The 22980-nt window shown below is 44.0% G+C and overlaps 1 protein-coding gene across 20 annotated transcripts in view; it reads right to left on the bottom strand.

Moving 5' to 3' along the window:
* The window catches only part of LOC138745024 (cadherin-11-like), a 193918-nt gene that overhangs the window by 52544 nt on the left and 118394 nt on the right, over window positions 1-22980 (bottom strand). For 17 of the 20 annotated variants that reach the window (XM_069902059.1, XM_069902047.1, XM_069902057.1 and 14 more), the window contains 4 exons: window positions 19091-19210; window positions 13172-13339; window positions 11999-12186; window positions 5536-5792 (listed from right to left, as the gene is read on the bottom strand). In XM_069902059.1, coding sequence (XP_069758160.1) covers window positions 5536-5792; window positions 11999-12186; window positions 13172-13339; window positions 19091-19210 — 733 coding nt within the window. Of the gene's footprint in view, window positions 1-691; window positions 888-5535; window positions 5793-11998; window positions 12187-13171; window positions 13340-19090; window positions 19211-22980 lie in introns of those variants that run through there. The other 3 variants (XM_069902063.1, XM_069902066.1, XM_069902068.1) reach the window with 2 other exon arrangements.

Raw genomic sequence — 22980 nt, 5'->3', positions numbered from 1 at the left:
CTGTCATAGTCTTCAGTTGTGAATTCAGCACTGCTGAGAGGGAGGATAGTAAGTGCAGGTACACAAAGAAACCTCCAATGCAAGTGCCCGCACACACACGTAACTACACACAGACATCCATAAACGCACTATCACAGAGACATATTCATGTAAATATACAAAAATAGAGACAGATACATGCACAAGCACATACACATTAGCAAAGAGACACAAATTCATGCAATTACACACACACACATGAATCTAACACTTTTTCAGGGAGCCCTCAAATCAATAAGAAAAGTTCTGTTTCAGATTTAAATTCATGAGCCCAACAAGTTAATGATGGAAGAGTCCTGATTCAATCCCCATCCTTTCCTCATTCCATTTTGATTCAAAGGATCTACCTGAATCTAAGTTAGAATCATGCCTGCACACTCCAAATGGTTTGCGAGTCTTGCTCCAGCCTTCAGCTCTGCAGGTGTCTGGAGGGCACAAGTAACCGCCTAGTGACAGAAAAGCAATGCGCCCTGCACTTAGCTGCTTCACAGTCTCAACCTCTGGGGAGCTTAGATTTGCAAAGCACTGTTGTCAAACAGATCAAATACAGCTGGGATTATTGGAGCGTTGTGCACATCATGAAACCTGCTAGAATCTAATTCTGAACTTGTGAAACAAGATTTGTAAAATCCCACTTTTGCAATTCACTTACCTTGAAATGCAATATTCAGTCCTTTACTACAATTACATTTCTACTGATGGGCAGCAGAGCTGAGAATGCTAATCTCATGTTGTAACTTTCCAATAAGGATTTCTAAAATTTGTCTTCCAGCTGAATTAAAGTCACCCTTCCAACTGCATCAAGAATGAAACGACAATATCCATTTTATCCAGTCCTTTTTGGCAAGAACATGTCAGATAAATGATGAGAAGCAGGAGTCCGAGATGCAGATGGCTCTGGGTAGCAATGAACTATTGTTTGGACAGCGAAGCAAAAGGTAACAGGACGCTCTCAGTTGATCGCAACTGGAATTGAATGCAAACATAGGGAGAGACTGGGCATCAGTTATACATGGCAACAGTGGGATCACATCTGGAGCAATGCACAAACATGCTGGAGAAACTCAGCAAGTCACGCACCATCCATGGGAAGTTAAAGGGCACCAACGTTTCGGGCCTGAGCCCTTTGTCAGGGATGGGAACACATCTGGACTCCTCTTTAAGAATGCATTTCTTTTTATTTAAATCTTAAATTTAGACAGAGAGCAGGGTAAAAGGCCCTTCTGGTCAATGAGCCCATGCCACCCAAATGAATCTACAACCCCTGGATGCTTTTTGAAGGGTGGGAGGAAACTGGAGCACCTGGAAGAAAATGTACAAACTCCTTACAGACAGCATCTAACCCAGGTCACTGGTCCTGCAAGAGTGTTGAGCGATCCGTGCCACTGAATGTAAAAAGCATGCCTTTACATTGGAAGCAGTTCAAAGGAGGTTTACTACAATACCTGGAACAGGTGGGCTATCTTATGAGGAAACGTTGGAATGACTAGGCTCGTAGCTTCTCAGGTTTAAATATGAAAACAAATGGATTAAAACATTCAAGATCCTTTGACTGTCCACAGCCTCATGTACTGCTAAATCAAGGCCACCTTATATGCTGTCTTAGCAGTCGCCAACCAGATGGCATCAATATCTTTTTATCCAATTTCTGTTTACCTCCTCCCCCATGTCTCTCACTTTCCATAACCCCCTGTCTCTTTTCCCCCTTCCCTTCCCTCGCCATCAGAGAGCTATCCATCTTTGCCCTAAAAGTCTCAGACTTTGCAACTGCATTTGATTCCAGCACCTCATTTGGCGGCATGCTCCAGATATCTACCACCATCTTTGTAAAAAATACAGGTCTCCTTCAGATCCCCACTATAACTTTCATCTTAAACCCATGCCCTACGACGGGAAAACGATTCTACCCTAGCTTGCCCTTACAACCTCGGTCAGGTCAATCCTTTAGCCTCATCCACTCCAGAGAAAACAAGCCCATCTGTCCAATCTTGCCTCAGAAGTAAAGTCCTCCAATCCTGTTGATTCCCATCTCTCTAGTGAGGGAACAGAAGTGTCCTCCGTGGCTGCAAATAAAAGCTAAAACTTTCTGTTAGCTATGGATTAATTTCCATACAAACGAGGCCAATACAGCTTCAGCCAGGGACTGATTCAGTGGAGAGGGTTTTAAACAACTCATTTGATTTTCAAACAATTTTTTTGTGCAATTTTATTGATTTGCATGTGGAACCTTGATGCAACTGAAAATGTATTTAATCACAAAACAAGAAGTATTTATAATTGAAAACTAAAACAAAATCTGTAGTGCCGGAAATCTGAAATGCCGAAACCACTCACCAGTCAGGCAGAATAGACAAGCTGAGTGGAACACCAGCCTCTCTTTCCCTCTCCACAGATGCTGTCTGACCTGCAAGTTGCTCAGGTTTCATTTATGCATCATTAATCACCTTGTCTATCCACCATCTGCGACCAACCTAAATTTTAACATTTTAAAATAATACTAAACCTCTCCACTTCTCTTTGTCAAAGCTTTTAGCCATCTGTCTCTATATTTATCTCTGAGTTAAAACCAAATTTTCATTGAACTTGCTCTGTCAAGCACTTTGGGACGTTTTATCAAGATGATGGTGCCACATAAATACAAGTTGGTATCGAAAATGCATTAAAATATATTGCACTATATTCTGGAAAGATTGGCATACAGTCAGCAGTTTCATTGTAAATGTAAAGAAAATCTAATCTGCAAGGTTTCAAAACACTTTCCATTTTAAACCCATTGTACCCAGAAGTAGTAGAAGAAAAAGATTCAGAGGCCTCTTGAAGATCACGGATAAACAGGAAATTGTCCTGTTGCTTTAATCCCCTGTGGGCCATGGCTGGACGTTTTGAGTCGAGCCTGGTTTACCTCTCAGTTTTCAAAGTTTGCTGATACTGAAGGTGCATGGAACAAAATTTGATTATTTGGACCTGGTTATGTTGATATCTGATTGCGGTGACAAAAATAAAGTGGTGGAGGCAAGCGGATATTCCAGCTCTTAGAGAGAGTGACAGAGAGGAATGGGGAGAAAGCAGCTCGAGGTGCTGGCAGGTGACAGGGTGAGGCATCACATTCAGAGCACAGCTGCAAGGCATTAAAGGCAAGGAGGCAGCAGACCAGTTCAAGGATCGGAATTTAAGACTGAGATTAAGGAGGTGAATCTCTGTAATAGTCTCTTCAGCCCACAACCTCACATCACGAAAATACATCAATTCACCTACAAACACTGTATGATTTTAATGGAGGGTGAGACACAACCAGAGCACCTGGAGGAAACCCACTTGGGTCACGGGGAAAATGTGCAAACTCCTTATAGTCAGCACCAGATTCGAACCAGAGTCGCAGTGGCTGTAACAGCATTGCAAGCAGTTCTGGTCACCCAGACCCAGGAAAGATGCCATTCAGCTAGAATGGGCACAGGAAAGATTCATGGAGATGTAACCAGGACAAAACACCTTGAGGCTGGGGCTTTTGTCCCTGGAGGGTAGAAGGCTGAGCTTATCGAGGTTTATAAAATTAAAGGGAAAAAAGAAGAATGATCACTATTTTTCCCCAGAGTATGGGAGCCTTAAACTAGAGGTTTATGGGGACTCAGGAAGGATTGAAAGAGACCTGAGGAGCAACTTTGTCCACACAGAGGGTGGTGGGTATTATGGAATGAGCTGCCAGGGGAAGCGGTACAATTACAATGTTTAAAAGACAATTAGACGATCACATGGAGAGGAAGGGCTTGGAGGGATATGGGCCAATGCAAGTGAATGGTCATAGCTCAAGTGGAAAATGTGGTCATCATTGACGTTGGACTTGTTTTCTTGCTGCAAAACTCTCCAGCAGTTTGAAAGCTCTGGACTCTGTCAGGATTGGAATTCCAACTCTAAGCTTCCAGAGTCGCAGATGGTCAGGCCACAACTAAGCCCCGGTCATTGGATGAGCCTGTCCTCTGGTGTTAGATCACAGGTTCATATCAAAGGATTGGACATTAGCTGCCAACTAAATATTACCCCATTGAGGAAGCTTGCCTCAGTTGATACTCCCAGTGTAGTGCAAAGTGGGCACCACACAGCCGGAGACACTTGCCCACTGCTGAAGCATTAAAATGCAGATCTGTTTGCTCTCTTGGATAGATCCATAAGATTGCATGGCACTCTGTCTCCACTTATCACCTCCCCCACCCCTCCATATGTCTCCTACTTCACCTGACTTTGCTTGCTCTTGATCCCCTGACACATGCCAATCAACTGCCTCTGCCCATCGTCCTTTACCCCTCCCTGATTCACCATTCCACTACTACCCCCTGTCCAACCCCTCCCACCCTAGCCCATCTCCCCACTGCACCCTCAGTCTTGATGAGTGTCTCAAACCAAAACATTGACAATTCTTTATCTCCCACTGATGCTGCATGGCCTGCTGAGTGTTTGTAGCAGACTGTATTTTACTCAGGATTACAACATCTGCAGCCTGTCTGTCTCACAAAGGTAAAGCACCAGAGTTTAAGATGAGAGGGAAAAGATTTCAAGAGGACATGAGGGTCAAAGATTCACTCAGAGGATGCTGGGTTATGTGGAACGAGCTGCCAAAAAAACTTGAAGACGTAGGTATAATTATATTTAAAAAATATTTGGACAGGTACATGGAAAGAAAATGTTTACAGGAATAAGGGCCAAACAGAGGCAAATTGGATTAATGTGGACACATCAGATGCTTGAATCTGGAGCAAGAAAACAAGCTGCAGGAGGAGCTCAGTGGGTCGAGTAGCATTATGGAATTACCATTAATTGGTCGAGCAAAAATTAACTGCACACAGTGTGAACATGCAAACAATCAAAAGAACTGTTAACAGATAATGAACACAAACAAACTGACTGCAATACCTAGCAAAGATAAATATACATAACCAATGTTTTGGGCTGAGCCCATCATCAAGCTTTGGGTCCCTGCCTGCTATTTGCTCAATCTTGATGGAGGGCTCAGGACCGAAATGCTGGTTATGCATTGTTACCTTTGCTACAGAAAGAATTCTACGTGACTTGCTGAGCTTCTCCGTTGTTTTTTGTGTAAATTACAATCACAGTGTCTGCACAACTTTTAAAAAAATTTAGACACACAGTAAGGTAACAAGTCCTTCCGGCCCACGCGCCTGTACCACCCAAATACCCCAATTAACCTGTGATCCTTTGAAGGGTGGGAGGAATCTGGAGCACCCGGAGGAAACCCATGCAGACACGGGGAGAATGTAGAAACTCCAATCAGACAGTGCAGGATTCACACCCTGTTCGTTGGTGCTGGTAATAGCATTTCGCTATCTGCTACGCTAACCATTCCTTTCTTGTTTAACTATTATTAGACATGGATGAATTTCCACGTTGCTGTTTTACCTTAAGAAACTCTATTTCATTGGCTGTTCCATGGGGATGTAATGAAAAGTGTTTTATAAGGTGCTACGGAAATGCAGGTCACTTTACCTGATGGGGCTGTGACCCAGGTCGTGATCCATGGCATGCACCTGTCCCACTGATGTCCCTGCCGGAGCGCTCTCGTTAACTTCCATGAAGTAGACAGGCTGGGAGAATATCGGAGGTTCATCAGCGTCCTCCACCGAGATCTTGACTGTGGTTGTATCCTTGAATGGGCCCCTGCTGACAAAACGCGTATCGAAGTACACGTTGGTCGCTTCCACCTTCAGCGAATAGGACTTCTTGGCTTCGAAATCCAAGCCCTGCTGAAGTGAGCAACAGAGATGGATGACTTGGCAATGGGAAATGTCTGAGCTAAAAGCAACACTGATGAATGAGGTGGGTGGGGGAGCAACATCATGATGGATGCTAATAGATCTTCGAACAAAGTGACTGAGATGAAATATAGCCTGCCGTGCACCAAGTGGGCTGGAGAAAGTAGTAAAGCGACACGACTTCCATCAGCGTCTCTACCACACACCCCTCATCATCACTGTACCACCAAGGAGGAGCTGAACACAGATGGTTGCCTTTCAAGCATATAAAATGACAAACTATTCACAGTACAGCAATAGGCAATTCAGCCCCTCGACTTCATAGCTACAGCTCATCTGCCTCTTTGCACCCCTTCTCCATCTCCCTTCCATTCCCTTACAATCAGATTCCTTTTGAAGTCCAGCTCTATTCAAGCACTCCCTATGGGACTGAGTACTACATTGCAGCGCCTAATATACTGTATATAGGTTTGTAATAGTTGATGCCATGCAAAAGTCCCTCCTTATTTTGGCCCAAAAATCTGATATATTCCATATATTGCATGTAAAAGGAGACGTATTTTTTTGCCCGCCCATCTGCACTCCCGATGCCCTACGAATGGACTTACCACCCAGTCCTGGCTGTCTGACCTCCCAACACCTCAAATAACGCAGGTATCTACTGCGGACAAAAGTAGTATGCATGTAATAGTCAACCCCCTAAATTTTACCCTAATAATTGGTCCACAAAAAGTCATCTATTACACAAGTATATATAGTATTCATGAGCTGATTTTTATAGCTTGCCCAGTGATTCATGAAAACGACACTTGTGGTTCGACGAGTCCATTCCAATTACAAAATAGAGGAACAGGAGGTGACCATTTGGCCCAATGACATTTAATAAGATCATGGCTGATCTGGCTTCTACCTTCCTTTTCATTCCACAACTGCACAGAAGACGAGCATTTTGTGTGCTAGAAGTATTTAATAAAGCAGGCCTACACTGCTTCCTTCAGCAACAACAGATTCCAGAGATTCACAGCTGTTTGGGAGAAGCAATTCCTCCTCATCTCTGTCTTAAATCTACTCCTCCAAATCTTGAAGCTATGTCCCCCAGTCCTCACCAGCCAGTGGGAACAACATTTCTGATTTTTTTGTTAATCTATGGCTTAGATACTTTTACGTGTTTCCGTCATGTGTCCTCTCATTCTTCTAAACCAGTGGTTCTCAATCATATTTTTTCCCTCTCACTATGTGAATGGACCACTGTTCTAAACACAGCCAAGTACAACACCAGGCAATTAAATCTCTCCTCGCATGATAACATCCTCATCAATCATCAAACCCATTAATTCTCCTCACACTCCCATTAACTCCTCCTCAGGTTCTGCTGCTTAATTGCCCAATACACCAGGGCAATTTAAGCAAATCATTTTGGATGTGGGAGCCAACTAGAACCTGGATAGTCACATGGAGTATGTGCAAACTCCACATGGACAGCACTGGAGGTCAGGCGAACCTGGGTGTCCAGCACTGTGAGGCAGTGGTTCGATCCAGCTGTGCCACTGCTGTGGTCCTATGGAAACATTTGCTCCGCTTCAGTCCAATCAAGTGCTTTCCCTCATCAGGCCGACTCACCCCTCTCCCCTTTCTCCAAAAGCTTCTGATTTTTTAAAAATAACCAAGAGAAACACTGCCATTGGCGGAAATTGGAAATGGAAACAGAAATTGCTGAAAATACTCAGCACGTAAGGCAGAATCTGTGGAGAGGAAATGAGTTAAGTTTTAATGTCAATGACCCGTCAGCTGAACAGGGAAGTAGGAAATCAAATGTAAGAAAAAGGATCCTTTGTCCCGTTGAGCCTGCTTCACCATTCAATGAGATAATGGGAGATCTGGCATGGATTCAGCTCCACCTATTTCCCATAATTCTTAATTCCACGACAACACAGATATCTACCTAACTGTATCTTATGTGTATTCAACAAGACAGCCCCTACTGCTTCCTTGGGCAGAGAATTCCACGGATTCATTACTCTCGGGGAGAAGCCATTCCTCCACATCTCCATCGTAAATCTAGTCCCTGAATATTGAGTCCACGTCCCCTGGTTATAGGTTTCAAAGATTGGGAAAAGGTGAAGAGGATCTTGAGATCTGTGGTGAGTCAAGATGAAGAGAGACTGAATGACATCAGTTGTGGTGCTGCTGGCTGAGAGAAGGTGATGAGGGTTAGTAGATCACGGTCGATCTGTCTTGATTTGAGGTAAATAATTGATGTAAAAAAAGGAGAAAGCAAAGGAAATGCTAAATCTGGTATTTTAGGTCCTCCAGAAGAGCATTCTTGCACCTCTCCATCGGTAAGCAGTTTAACCAAACCCAGGGTACACTGAGCAGAAGGTCACAGCGTGGAAACAGGCCATTCAAAGTGGGTCAAGGTCAAGTTAGGTTAGTTTGGGAAGGTTCAAGAGCCCAATAGCTGTTGGAAAAAAAATATTTTTGAACCTTTATGTGGTGGACTTTAGGCTTTTGTACATTCTACCTGAAGATGGCAGTGAGAAGAGATTGTACCAGGATGAGATAGGCCCTTTTATGACACTGGCTGCGCCTTCTTGAGGCAGCGCCTCACACAGATGTCTTCACATTCTGCAGCTTTCTGTCTTCCCCTACACTTGAGTTACCAAACAATCACATGTTGGCTTGCCAACTCTCAAATGGGACAGGAGAGGCACAAAGGGGAACCAGAAGAGCTTAGTGCACAAGACACTGAAGGAGCCAGGGTTCGTATCAATGTTCTGCCTGCTGTTTTGGGGAATTAAGAATTTATATAATCCAGGCAGCACAGAGAATGTGGGAAATAAATAAGATCGTGTATACCAATGGAGAAGATAACAATTTAAGAGATAAATGTTATGTATTTAAAAAGGATTTGGATTATTTCAATTTGAAATAAGGCTGGCCTTGAACACTGCTGGATCTCCTCATCATGTAGTAAATGAATGACATTGGGTGTTCTCCTCACTTCTCTTTTGCTATTCTTATACTAGTTGGGGGGGTTAGAGGGAGGGGGTAGTGTAAGGGGGAGGGGGGTTGGGGTCATCTTTTGTAGGATTTTCTGTAGTTTTTTTATTTATATTTCTATGACCATGTTAATTTTGACAAATTGTTAATATTTCAGTGATGTGGTTATTATTTTTTTCCGATATAAATAAAATATTTTTAAAAAAAGGAAAAGCCCAGAATTGCTGGAGGAACTCAGCAGGTCTTGCAGGATCCATGAGAGGTGAAGATATATTACTGACGTAACAGACCTGAGCCCCTTCTTCAGGGTGTGGAAAAACCAGTCAGGCCTCTGAACAAAAAAAGCTGGGAGAGAAGGGCAAAAAGAGGAGCACAGGCCAACAGTCAAGACATTGGAGATGAATTAGGGGAGATGATGGGAAGTGGAGTTCAGAGATAATGCAAGAGATGGTGATTTGATGAGTTTTGTTGGGGTCCTGTTGAAGGGGTAAGTAAGAGGAGGTGTCTGAGAGTTGTCGCCTGGCTTCGATCAGAGAAAGGGTAGTGCACCAGGCCACAATAGCAGTTTTGGTAAAGAGGTAGGGATTAATGCGGAGAGAGTGAAGGACCAGGAATTCTGAGGGGATGAGATCAGAGTAAGTGAGAGGTGCAGTGAAGTTGAGACAGTTGATGTCTCTGCGGCAGTTGGAAACATACAGGTCAAGAGAGGCCAGTCCCTGCTTTTTCCATACTTTGAAGAGGGGTTCAGGCCTGAAAGGTCAGTAATATATGTTCATCTCCTATGGACAATGTGAGACCGGCCTAGTTCCTCCAGCATTCTTGTTACTGCATTCCCAGCGTCTGCAGACTTTCGTGCTTCACAGAGAAAGCGGGACCTGTTCACAATAGGGCACACTTGAAGCACCATTCAAATGAGCAAAATGATAACCATCACCTTCCACTTGAACTCTCAACCTTAGAGCTGTGGAAAAGCTTTCACAACCCAGGCAGCAGCGGTTCAAGTTCATGGCTCACCATTCGATTCTGAAGGGGCAACTGAGAAAGAGCAAAGGCATATAAGGGGAGCAGACACCATGGCTTGTATGGGAAGCTTATTGAGGGTAAGGGAGAGGCAAATTGAATTATTCCAGCACACCCAGTTGGGCAGAATAACTTGTGTCTATTCTGTGAACTAGTTACGACTCTGATTGGTTCCAAAGATAAAGCGCTTACCCAAAATCAGATGGAAAAGAAGCCTGTGAAATTAATATGGTAGATATAATGACTATTCAGGAAAGTTAAAAAGAAATAGCAGATGGTGAGATTAGCATGAATTTTACATATCGACTGACAGGTCTAATTAGGATGATGATTTGAAGAGCTGAATAATGGATTACACTGTGTTTGGGGCACAGATATTTGCTTTCCAAGGTCAGACGCCGTGTGCAACTTGCTCCAGCTGATTAAACAGGACTTGGCAGAGGATTAGCGGCAGCACTTGGAGAGATAATACTTTGCAGACCATGTATGTCCTTCAGTTCTGGATGACCCAAGATTCTCAACGCTTTTCAACTTGCTTTTAACTTTCCATGGATTCATCTCTACCCAATTTTCAACACCTCCCCCGTATCAACAAACTTCTGGGATATCAGCTCTTCCCAACACTGCGCATCTCATGGACTTAATAACTCCACCATTGGCAGCTCTGCAATTACCTCCCTCAACCACTCCGTGACCCCCTAAACGTATTCTCTCCAATTTATCTTTCGGAGCAGATTTTTTTTAAGCCAGCGTGATATTTACCCTCGGCAGCTCAGAAAAGCACGATGAGATCATTGGGTTTAGAACTAAAGGTCAGGTTGAAGAGTATTTGGGCGGAAGTGTTATCGTAGCAGTGAGTGTGCAGCATAGCTAATGTAGTGGTTAGCTATTACAACGCCAATGACCTGGGTTCAAATGTGCCGGTAGTACTTTCCCCTCGTGTATGCATGTGTTTCCTCCGGGAGCTCCGGTTTCCTCCCACATTCCAAAGATGTATAGGGTTAGTAGGTTAATTAGCATCATGAATTTCATGGGCTAGAAGGGCCTTCTAGTTAATAGTGTGTTTGTGTGGCAAGGGCTTGTGGGCCAGAAGGGCCTGTTATTTAAAATTAAAGCACAAGGTTCCACAGGAGCGAAACTGAGAGTTTGGTTCCCCATGGTGGAATCTAGACCCATGTGGTGGGGGGGGGGGGCGGGGTTGTGGTGACACAGCTGGTAGACCCACTATCTCACATAGCAGAGACAGGTTCATTCCTGATGCCAAGGGCTCTGTGTGTGATGCTTGAACATTCTCCTTGTGGCAGTGGCGGGTTTCGCCCCCCGCCCCCCGCCGTGTGCTCTGGGTTCCTCCCACATCCTGAAGACATGAGCATCAGTCGGTTAACTGTCTGCTGTCAGTTGCTCCAAGTGTATGAGTGAGGGGTAATAGGTGGGGAAGTGGGTGAGAATGTGGGGAGCATACCAAATGGGATTAATGTAGGATTAGGGAGGGAAAGGGAGAGAGAGGGGGAGAAAGGGAATGGAGAGAAGGAGAGAGGGAGGTTGAAAGAGAAAGAAAACAACAATGAAACTATGGAATACAGAACAGTGCCAACTGCTGGAAATATTGAACAAAGTCAAGCAGTATCGACAGGAAGAGAGCTTGATTCTGTAACACTTCTGTTTGGCAGCTCGTAATTCAAGCAATGAACAGAAGTGTTCAGAGATGATGAAACAAATTCCTTCCCTGTCTCGCCCATCCCCCGGACACCTTTCCTCCTGCTCTCCACCTCTTTCCATTCCCATCTCCCTTATCAGCTTTTTTTTTCCACTTCTGCCCTCTGACCTATGACCTGTGGGCCTATGCTCCTCCCACTTTCCCCTCCCCCCTCCCCCCCCACCCCAACCCTTTAATTCAGGAGCTAGCCTGCTCTTTGCTAAACATTGATGAAAGGCTCAGGCCTGAAATGTTGGTTATGTATCTTTATCTTTGCTACATGAACAACTCTGCATGACTTGCTGAGTTTCTCCAGCATTTCTGTACAACAAGAAATAATTATTTTCTTTTGTTAAATTTTCTGGAGATTTTGCTTCTGTGGAGTGTTACCAGAGCCCTGGCAACTATTCCTTAAGCCTTGAAGGCAGCCTGAGGTACACCCAATTCCTTCCTTCACTATTATCTCAATATAGCTTGGTACCTTCTTCAGCTTGATAATTCCCTCCTGGGTCTGCGAGTTGGTTGTGATTTCGAAGAAGTCTCTTCCATCCCCGTCGATGATGCTATAGGAGACCATGCCATTTTCTCCAACGTCTGGGTCCTTGGCCTTTAGCCGTCCCACAAGCGTCCCTACCTTGGCATCCTCTGAGACTGACATCTGGTACACACCTGCCAGGGAATGAATGACAAGCATTGCTTTGAGACCGGAACACGAGAAACAGGAGCATATGTTGGCCTCAGAGTAGCTCGTGTTTGTTCTGCTCTTCAATAAGATCATGGCCTTAGCTCCACTTTCCAGCATGTTTCCCCTTAATCCATGAATCCCTATAGGCCACACATCCATTAGCTTTAGCCATAAGTACATTGAAAGATTCATCTACTTCAATTTGCACGTAGAACTCTTCCAATAATTTCTGTTTAGTTTCATTTAGAGATCCAGCATGGTAACAGGCCCTTCTGGTCCAATTAACCTACTAACCCCAGACATCCATTTAACATTCGAGGAAATCCACATAAGTCACAGGGAGAGCATACAAACAGGTACATACACGCAAGTTACATCAACTACAATTTAAAAATTACCACAATAGGCCAACAATGGACAGGCTATACCAGCCTTCATTGCTACATACTCTACAGGAGAATCTAGAACAGCAACCTCTTACGAATTTTTGGTGGAAAGGACCTATTCAGTCTCTGGTGTCATATTAGTGAAGTCACTTGGCTTTGAATCGGGGGATTGTGGTTCAAGCCCTTCAAAGAGCGATATCCCTGCATTACACCATGAGACGCAGGAGAAGAAAGAGGCCGTTTGGCCCATTGAGTCCGTTCTGCCATTTTAATCATGAATTTTTCCTGTCATCCTCCTTCTCCCTGCAATCTTTGACACCCTCACTAATCAAGAAACATCCTTATAAAACAAGCAAAATCTTTGCAAATGAGGAGAACTTGGAGAAGTACTGCGTTGTCGCCATCTACTTCAGACAATTCACATGTGCCTTGGGGCAACCACCTTTAAGCACCCAGCTCTATTTTATTCTCTTACAAGGTCTTAAGGTGCAATGGTTACAGCTCTCTCTCTGTAACCATTTAACTGTGTTCCAGAACCACCCACACCCTGCAGAATTGCAAAGATGTCAAAAGTCTTCCTTACTCTGAGGGAACTTGGGAGGATTGTCGTTGACATCGGTGAGGGTAATAGTCACTTTGGTCGTGCCGGAAAGACCTCCCATGTGCCCTCCCATATCCTTTGCCTGTATCACCACGAGGTACTCCTCCCGCGCCTCGCGGTCCATGTTTGGAAGGGCTGTCCTGATGATTCCTGGTGAGAGATGAGAAGGAAAAAAATGACTAACTTATTGTGCATTTCTCCATTGAAGGGGTTGGAGATAAAAGAGAGTGACAGCACAGAAACAGGAGCCAAACCCAAAATGTTGGTTACCCTTTTACTTCCTATGGGTGCCGCGTAACCTGCTGAGTTTGTGTGTTGGCACAAATCAGACTCTTCGACCCATCTTGTTGGGCTAACATCCATCAATCATAACACTACTCATTCTATTTTTTATTCCCCTACATTCTTATTAAAGGGCCTATTTCATTGGCCTGGAGACTAGGTGGCCACCTGGTGGCGACTCGAGTCTCCGCGACGTCTCCTGGAGACTAGGCGGGTCTCTGGGGAGTCGCGGGAAATTCAAACATGCTAGATTATTTTGGAGACTTTTTCCAGTCTCCAGCAGATCTCTGCGATGTCTCCATGAGTTGCAGGATGTTGCGGAGACTAATTTTGTCCAAGACTGGGGAGACCTGCTGGAGACCAAGGAAACGTTGCAGCGATATCGCAGCTAGTCGCAGCTACTGCTGGAAACGTCGCAGAGACGTCGCCGTGAATTCCGGGCAAATTGGTTGTCATCTTGTCTGGATACATCGCGGATGTCGCCCTAGCATCGCCTTGGTGAGAGCGCAAGCCATTTTTTGGTCTCCCGAGTCGTGGCGACTGATCAGTCGCGGCGACGTCTCCGCCAATGAGACACCAGTGTAATGCTCCAGATTCTACTGCCCATGAAAACTCCAGGGTCAATTTAGATCAGCCACATAATCTACCCTTCTTTGGGATGTGGAAGCAACTTGGAGCACATGAGGGGAAGTCCACGCGGTCACAGGGATAACATGCAAACTCCATACAGGCAGCACCAGAGGTCAAGATTGAACCTGGGTCTCTGAAGCTGTACAGCTTTACCAACTGTAGTTCTAGTCACTAACTAGTGGCACAGTAACAGATACATAACCATCGTTAGCACAACGCTACTACAGCGCCAGCGATCGGGACCAGGGTTAGAGTCTATAAGCAGTTTGTAATGTACGCACTCCGCATATCTGCATGGGCTTCTCCCAGGGGCTTCATTTCCTCCCACCATTTGAAACATACAGAGGGTTGTAGAACAATTGGATATAATGGGGCGGCACGGGCTCGTGGGTCAAAATGGCCCATTATCGTGCTGTATGTCTAAATTTTTTTAATTTTTAAATAGTGGACAGTCATAGTACTTGGTGGACCACACAATGAAGTCTCTTCATTTGGCAGAGTGAAGTCTTTTTGGGGGGAAAAAAACAACAAGCACCTGGATTTATGTTGCCTTGATGGTAAAACAACAAAAACTACTACTTCCCATAGCAGACTTGACACCAGACAACGTTAGGAGATGCTGGTAAACAAATGCTTGGTCAAAGGGGTAGGTTTTAAGAAGTGTTTTAAAGGAAGGAGAGAGGCGTAAAGACACAGAATTTCTGGGAGAGATGGGTTGAACTGGTGGAAATTTTTGTCTATTATAATTTTAGCGATACAGCACAGTAAAATCTCCTTTCGACCTATGAAATTCGTGCCACCTAATTACTCCCAATTAACCTACCAACCCCATACATTTTGGAGAGGAAGAGGAAACCCAAGCAGTCAAGGGGAGAACATAGAAACTCCTCACAGACAGCAGCGGATTCTAATCTGGGTGCCTGGCGGTGTAATAGCATTGCACTAACTGCTACACTAACCATGCTATCCAAACTAACTCTTTGCTCTGAAATTGAGTTCCTGTTCTTCTACTTAATGTCGCTCTGTTAATATTGGAGTTAGCTTGTTGCGACTGCTCACCAAGGAACCTCTCTCTCTGTACCAGGAGTAAACTTAAACCTCGAAAAATTTAATGACAGGTTGTACTTGGATCTCAGTGTGATTTATACCCAGATATTGGACATTTTGACGTTAGATAAGCAGATTGGGGACTGGTAGGGGAGGGGATTAGGGAAGGGCTGAATGTGGTGCAGCAGGAGACGCAGGAGGTGAGGGTTACTGGGAACTGAGAACCAATGTGCTCATACCATTGGGTTCTAGAATATTCCCCTTCCCTCCAACCTCCCAGCATTCATTTCATCATCCTCTTCTTCCTAGTTCCATCACCATTCAGCCCATTGAGTCCAATATAATCATCCATTTTACAATAATCCAATGTTATCCTCCCCACATTCCCATGAAACCCTCCAGATACCACTGCCCTCTAACACACTGAGGGATAATTTACATGGGGCCTTGATTCCCATGCCTTTGGGATGTGGGTGAAAACCAGAGCACTCCCAGAAAACCGCACGTCACGGGGAGAAAATGCAAACTCCACGCAGACAGAACCAAAGGCCGGGATCGAACACGGGTCGCTGGAACTGTAAACAGCAGCAACTCCACGCACTGCCACACAGTGGCATCCATGAAACTACACTGTCAACTCTCAGAGCTCACTGGTTTTGAATCAGATAAACACCATCAATCAAATCTCAGCATTTGTGACACTACTTTATCCTTTGGGAGATTGAAAGAAACATTCTGCTGGGTTTTCTTAAAGCAGGGGAAGGCCATTCTGCTCCGCAAAGTTCACGCAGTTTAAAGAGCCAGTATTCATGATAAAATGCTTTGCAATATGCAAAGTGCAGAGGTGTGTTGGGATGACACAAGGCAGTGAGGGACTCCTAATGAAATAGATCTTTCCTTTCAAACCTTTCTTTCCATCTCATTTCACCGAAATAAGACTGATCCCTTGAGATGAACTTCCTGATGAGTCAATATAAAACTTCAAATCCAGAGCCAAGCAGAAAAGAAAATTAGTCCCATTCCCCACATCTGAATAAATTATGTAACTGAGAGATTATTGTACAACCCCTTGGAGGCCAGGCTGATGGAAAATTGTTTATATATTTTTTTTAAATTGCTCTGCATTTATTCTGTAACCAGTTTTGAGTAACTTGAAGCTTGGATTCATTCAACTTGTCTGCAAACCATGCTTGCAAATTCGATTAACAGACTTTCAGCATGTTGTTCCCAGGAATTTCCTTTTTATTTCAATCTGCTGCATTTTAAAACAATTGAAAAGGAAGGAGAGAGGTGTGACAGCTTTGTGCATTAATGGGGTTCCAAGGAGTGTGAATGGGAAGGAGTGAGGTGTGAGGATGGTGTGGGCTTAACGGGGTTTGGAGGAGACAATGGGAAGGAGAGAAGTGAGAGGGTGCCATACGTTAATGGGGTTTGGAGGAGCGAATAGGAAAGAGAGAGATGAGAGGGTGCCATGCGTTAACAGGGTTTGGAGGAGACAGTTGGAAGGAGAGAGGTGAGAGGGTGGTGTGCATTAACATGGTTTGGAGGAGACAATGGGAAGAAGAAAGGTGTGAGGGTGGTGTGGGCTTAACGGGGTTTGGAGGAGACAATGGGAAGGAGAAGATGAGAGGGTGGTGTGCATTAATAGAGTTAGGAGGAAACAATGGGAAGGAAAAAAGTGAGAGGGTGCCGTATGTTACTGGGGTTTGGAGGAGCGAATGGGAAAGAGATGAGAGGGTGCCATGCATTAACAGGGTTTGGAGGAGACAGTTGGAAGGAGAGAGGTGAGAGGGTGGTGTGCATTAACGTGGTTTGGAGGAGACAATGGGAAGAAGAAAGGTGTGAGGGTGGTGTGGGCTTAACGGGGTTTGGAGGAGACAATGGGAGGGAGCAGATGAGAGGGTGGTGTGCATTAATAGAGTTAGGAGGAAACAATGGGAAGGAAAAAAGTGGGAGGGTGCCGTATGTTACTGGGGTTTGGAGGAGCGAATAGGAAAGAGAGAGATGAGAGGGTGCCATGCGTTAACAGGGTTTGGAGGAGACAGTTGGAAGGAGAGAGGTGAGAGGGTGGTGTGGCCTTAACAGGGTTTGGAGGAGACAATGAAAATTTTAGACATCTTTAAAAGAGGAAAGTTGTGAGGAAGTTTCTGATATAAGTGCTTGAAAGCTGGAGAAAGCTTCCAAAGATCAAGAAGATTGTGATTAAAGTGGCGGGCAGCACAGTGAGCGTAGCGGTTTGTGCGGCACTATTGCAGTGCCAGCGATCCGGGTTAGAATCCACCACCGTCTGCAAGGAGTTTGTTTGTTCTCCTTGTGTCTGCATGGGTTTCCTCCGGGTGCTCCAGTTTTCTCCCACCTTTCAAGAGCATTCAGGGTGTCATTGGGCGGCATGGTGTTGTGGGCTAGAAGGCCATGTTACCAAGCTGCACATTTAATAAATTTAAAAGGCAGAGCAATACATAAATGTGACTTAAATTTAAATAAAAACAAAATTTGTTTTCCCATTTTCTGACTTCTCTACAAAACCCAAGTTTTGAAAGTAATTCCAAAAGTAACCTCATGCTCATAGTATAATTAAGAACTAAACCCAATCAGTTTTTGGAACTCAGCAGGTTGGAAGAGGAAGTATGGTCAGCGTTTCAAGCAGATGTTTCCTTATCAAGAATTTTGGCTCGAGAAATAAACCATTCTTTTTCTCCCATGGATGCTGTTCGACCTGCTGAGTTCCTCCAGGAAATTATGGTTAGCTTCGAATTCCAACACATGCAGTCTCCTGTGTGTCTTCAGGGTAATCCGGAACTTGGGCCATTCAGTCCCTTAACTCTGTTCTCTCAGATCCTGTCTGAACACCACTCTAAATCAATGTGCTCACCTTGGCACCAGCTACCCTGATCCCCTTGATGAACCACAATCCATCAATCTCATTGTACAATGCCCCAGTTTGTCCTGAGCACCCTTGGTCATTTAAAGGAATGCGTTGCAGATTTACACTGTCAATGTCCAGAAAAAGGCTTCTTGATTTACCCTCTTGACTGAGTCCCCTTCAATCTTTTCTCAGAGGACATCTGTTTAAGGTGAGTGGAGGAAAGTTTAGAGAAGATGTCAGAGGTATGTTTATTTACACAGACTGGTGGGTGCTTGGAGTGCAGGGTGGTGGTGGAGGCTGGCACGATAGAGATATTCAAAAGACTCTAGACAGGAACATGGATGGAGATTGGTCATGGGTGTCAGGTAGTGAAGGGTTAGATTGGTGTGGAGTAAGTTTACATAGGTCAGCACAACATTGTGGACTGAAGAACATACTGTGTTCTAAATTGGTTTCTCAGCAGGGTAGATACAAAGGCTTCCAATACTTACAACCAAATGACCTTTGCTACTCAATGGATTACAAGACTAGGTTATCCAAATTAATCCTTCCAGACCTGATATCCTTTTGGTGAAACCTGTTCTATGATGAACACATCCTGTCCCAAACGCACCATCTAAAACTAAACACAGTCACATCAAATGTGACCCCAGAATGTAAAGATTATTGTCTGGGTCACCCCTTGTAAGCAACTCCCAGAAGAACATTGACAGACATGCTAAATTAAGTGGCAGCTGGGGTTTGATCCTAACCATTGATCCAATCTGTGTTCTCCTGTGGCCACATAGGTTTCAAATTCAAGTTTATTGTCACACACATCGAAAATGCAGCAACCAAAGTTTATTTTACAGGCAGACATGCAGACATCTCAAACATGCTGAACTAAGTTCCTGAAGAAGGGCTCAGGCCCAACCCAAAACATCAATTGCCTGTCCCGTTCCATAGATGTGGCGTGACCTGCTGAGTTTTGCCAGTGTTTTTGTGCATTGTTCTGTTGAGATAAGGTGCAATACTCCTCATCCCAGCTGATCCGGATTTTGTATTTGTCAGCTGGTCGGAAGCACTGGTACTTGTACCTGTCTGAGGCTCTACTGAGAAGTAAGGCTGACCCTCCAGGATGCTATACACCAGCCTGGCGCTGTTTCCATAGGATGGATCATCTGCATCTGTGGCTGTGACTTGAATTACAGAAGTACCTGCAAAAGAAAGGAGATGATCATACTGTCAGAGCAAGGGAGGGAGTGATAAATGGAGTCAGTGCATGAAGGAGCAGGGACAACCAAAAATGAGCATCTGCATTCATCATCCTGTCAAACCTTTGCACCTCCACCTGTCATCGCTGCAAGACAAGAGTTTTGTTATGAAAGATTTCAGAAAGTACAATCATCTATAAGTCTGTTTGGACTTTTCAAAGGATGGAAAGGCACTGGAGCAGCCACAGAAAGGATTAACAGCGAGAGGCAGCAGAGAACAGAAAAAGAAAGGGGTGACCTGGTGAAGCTTTTTAAAGAGGATGAAGAGTTTCGATGAGGGACCTCAGAGGCAGACTAAAACAGCACGCCACAAGTAAAAGGACGGTTGTAAATCCAATCAACAACACAGGATAAAGGTTGTTTGACAGAGGAGGGCTGGAATCTGAATGTATTGTCGAAACAATGAATTTCTGAGGCAAATTGGACTTTCGAGAATGAGCAAGTCGGAGAAATATGTAGCAGAGAAACGGGCCCTTCATTCCACTAGCTTCATGCAGTTCTTTCTGCCTCTCTGCATGAATCCCATTTTGATCTAAGCCTTGCTTATGTGCATGTCTATTTGCCTAAGTCTAGTGATGGGCATCTATTCCACTACATCCTTCGGCCATGAGTTCCAGATAACAACCAGTCTCAGTGTTAAACAAAATCACCCCTCAGATCTCCTTTAAAATTCCTTCCTTTCACCTTAAACCTATACCCTTTGTTTTGGTCCCTCTACCACGGCAACAAAAATTCTATCTCTAAAATATTCCTCTTATTTTCTCTGCCTCTTCTATATGGCTATTGGATCAGCCTTCAGCCTCCATTCCTCCAGGGAAACAAACCCATCCTTTACTTAACTTTAGACATGGTAACAGGTCATTTTAGCTCATGACTCAGTGCCGCCCAATTTACACCCCTGTACATTTCAAATGGTGGAGGAAACTGGAGCCCCCAGGGAAAACCCCACACAGACATGGGGAAGAACGTATAAACTCCTTACAGACCTTGCAGGATTCGAACCCCAGTCCCAACTGCTAATGCTGTAACTGTGTTGTGCTAACCGCTACACCAACCATGCCATTAAGCACCTGTCCTGACCAATCTTTCCCTTTACCAAATCCCTCCAATGCAAGCAGTATTCAGGTGAATCTCCTCTACACCCTCTCATGTGGCCACTCGAATTGTGCACATTATACCTTGAGTGGACCAAGCAATACTCTGTAAAGATGCCATGTCCCAACTTTTATATTCTATGCCCCAAATTATAATGGCAAGCATGTATTTTTCACCACCCTAGTGACCTGTCTTGGCACTTACTGAGAGCCATGAACTTAAATCCCAAGATCTCTCCGTTCATCATGGTTACCAGAAGGAAGCAATTTTGAATATGTGATTACAGACACAATGATAATTAAAAGATTTATAACAAACATGTACATCAAAGTGCAAGAGAAAGAGAACAAGGAAACAAGCTGTAAACCCAAACAAAAATGGGAACAAGATCTAAACATAAAGATAAAGAATGAAACATGGGAAAAGCTATGCTCCGGAACTATGAGAAATACAATAAACATGAGGTTACACATGATACAATATAATTGGTTACACAGGCTATACACCACGCCCCAAAAGATAAATAAATGGGACCCAACAGTATCAGACAGATGTTTTCGCTGTAAGAAGGAAACAGGAACAACATTACATGCTATTTGGGCATGTGAGAAAGTGGAAAAGTTTTGGGAAGATCCAAATCAGGTATTAAATAAAATCACAAAAAGCAACATACCAAAAAATCCAGAGATCTTTCTTCTAAGTAATATAAGAAGTAAAGAACTTGGACTCGATTTGGATGGAGCACAAAAAAGATTTATTATGATAGCCTTAGCTGTAGCAAAAAAATGTAAAATGTCAACCTGGAAATTAGAAGATAGCCTGAGAATACAACAGTGGTACATAGAAATGGATAAATGTATTCCATTGGAAAAAATAACATATTTAAGAAATAACATCACAGTATTTGAACAAATTTGGGAAATTAGTTCCCTGGGATCATTAGTTTAGTTAAAGTTTATTTGTCACATTATATCTACTACAAGAAGAAATACTCTTCTGCAAGCAGACTACCAGGTTATCTCTAACATACATGCAGCCATGTAAAGAGCTCAAGTTGGAGAGTAAAAACATAACGCTGGTCAAATAGTGTCCTTTATGTTGCAAAGACGAAGACACATCACCCATGTTTTGGGTTGAGTCCTTCTTCAAGGTATGCCATGATGAATGGCTCAAGTTGGAATGTTGGTGATGTATCTTCGTCTTTGCAACATAAAGGACACTATTTGACCACTGTTGTGTTTTTACTCTCCAACTTGAGCTCTTTACATGGCTGTATGTATGTTAGAGATACCTGGTAGTCTGCTTGCAGAAGAATATTTCTTCTTGTAGTAGATATAATGTGACAAATAAACTTTAACTAAACTAACTATCCCAGGGAACTAATTAGTTTTTTTTTGGGGGGGGGAGAAACTTTCCCTCTGCACCGTTCACGCACACAGTCAGAGCAAGATTAGCATGCATTAGGTACAGAGTGAAACTCCTTCATGCTGCCCCATCACACACTCCCAGGGCAGGGAGAGGAGAAATTAGTGACAAGGTGAACTCTCTCTCCAGTGTTCTGTCACACCTTGTGAGGGTTGGGACAATAATGAACGAAGTTTCCTCTCCGCTGTCCCATCACACACTCCCAGGATTGAGTTAGCATTTGGTTCTAAACAGAATAGAGCTTCCTCTGGACTGCCAATCACATGGCTTTATTACAAGTCACAGAGATAACTCCAGCAAGCTCTATGAAATATCCCATTGAATAAATGTATTAAGTTGCTGTGAATAAAAAGTGCCAAGTGGTATAATGTCCCCATCCCCCATCCAACAAGTTTCTGCCTCTTTCAGACTGTAACAGCTGCATTTTCAGCATTCGACTTCTCTCAGTTGTATCCCTCTCGCTCAACCTGTACCCATGAAAAGGCATCGTGCTGAGCTATTAGCTCTGTTCCTCACTCCACAGATGTTGCCTGACCTGGTGAGTTTGTCTTTCACCTTCTGCATTCCAAGATTGGTTTCCTCTGCTTTTTGCAGTTTTTTTTTAATTAATAAAATACAGAGTCATGGGTGTCTAGAACATGCTTCCAGAAGAAAGGTGGAAACAGAAGGTAACATCCCTAACCAGGTTCATCATGGGCTCAATCCTCCCATCCACTGCAAACATCTATGTGAAGAGCTGCCTCAAGAAGGCAGCCAACATCATAAAGGACCCTCCTAAAGAGCAGCACCTCTGGATTCAAGAACAGTTCAGCCTGTCGGGCTCTTGAACCTCCCTTTTGTTTGTTACACCAATTGTGGGAAATACTTGTGGGGGCCAAAGTCGAAAGGGCTCGGAAACGGAGCTGAAAACCGCGTGGCACCAGATGGCAAAATAGCAGGAAGGACACGTGGCTGCGGAAGTGAGACTGGGTGATCGCATGGTCATAGAGCTTGAGATCAGCAGGGAGTATAGAAGGGGAACGACTCTCACAGTCTCCCAGTTGAAGAGAGGAGGCAGCTTCCAGCTCAGTTTCCAGGCATTACTTTAACGATACTTTTATTCTTGCATTATTATTTATCTTTTGCATTTAATACCTCTTCTTTTCAATTTAATTTAATGTATATTATTTTTTTTTACTTACTACCTGTTCATT

Source organism: Narcine bancroftii, chromosome 10, assembly GCF_036971445.1.
Source record: "Narcine bancroftii isolate sNarBan1 chromosome 10, sNarBan1.hap1, whole genome shotgun sequence".
NCBI classification, from domain to species: Eukaryota; Metazoa; Chordata; class Chondrichthyes; order Torpediniformes; family Narcinidae; genus Narcine; species Narcine bancroftii.
Note: the sequence above shows the minus strand (reverse complement) of the source record. Positions and strands in the feature narration are given on the sequence as shown.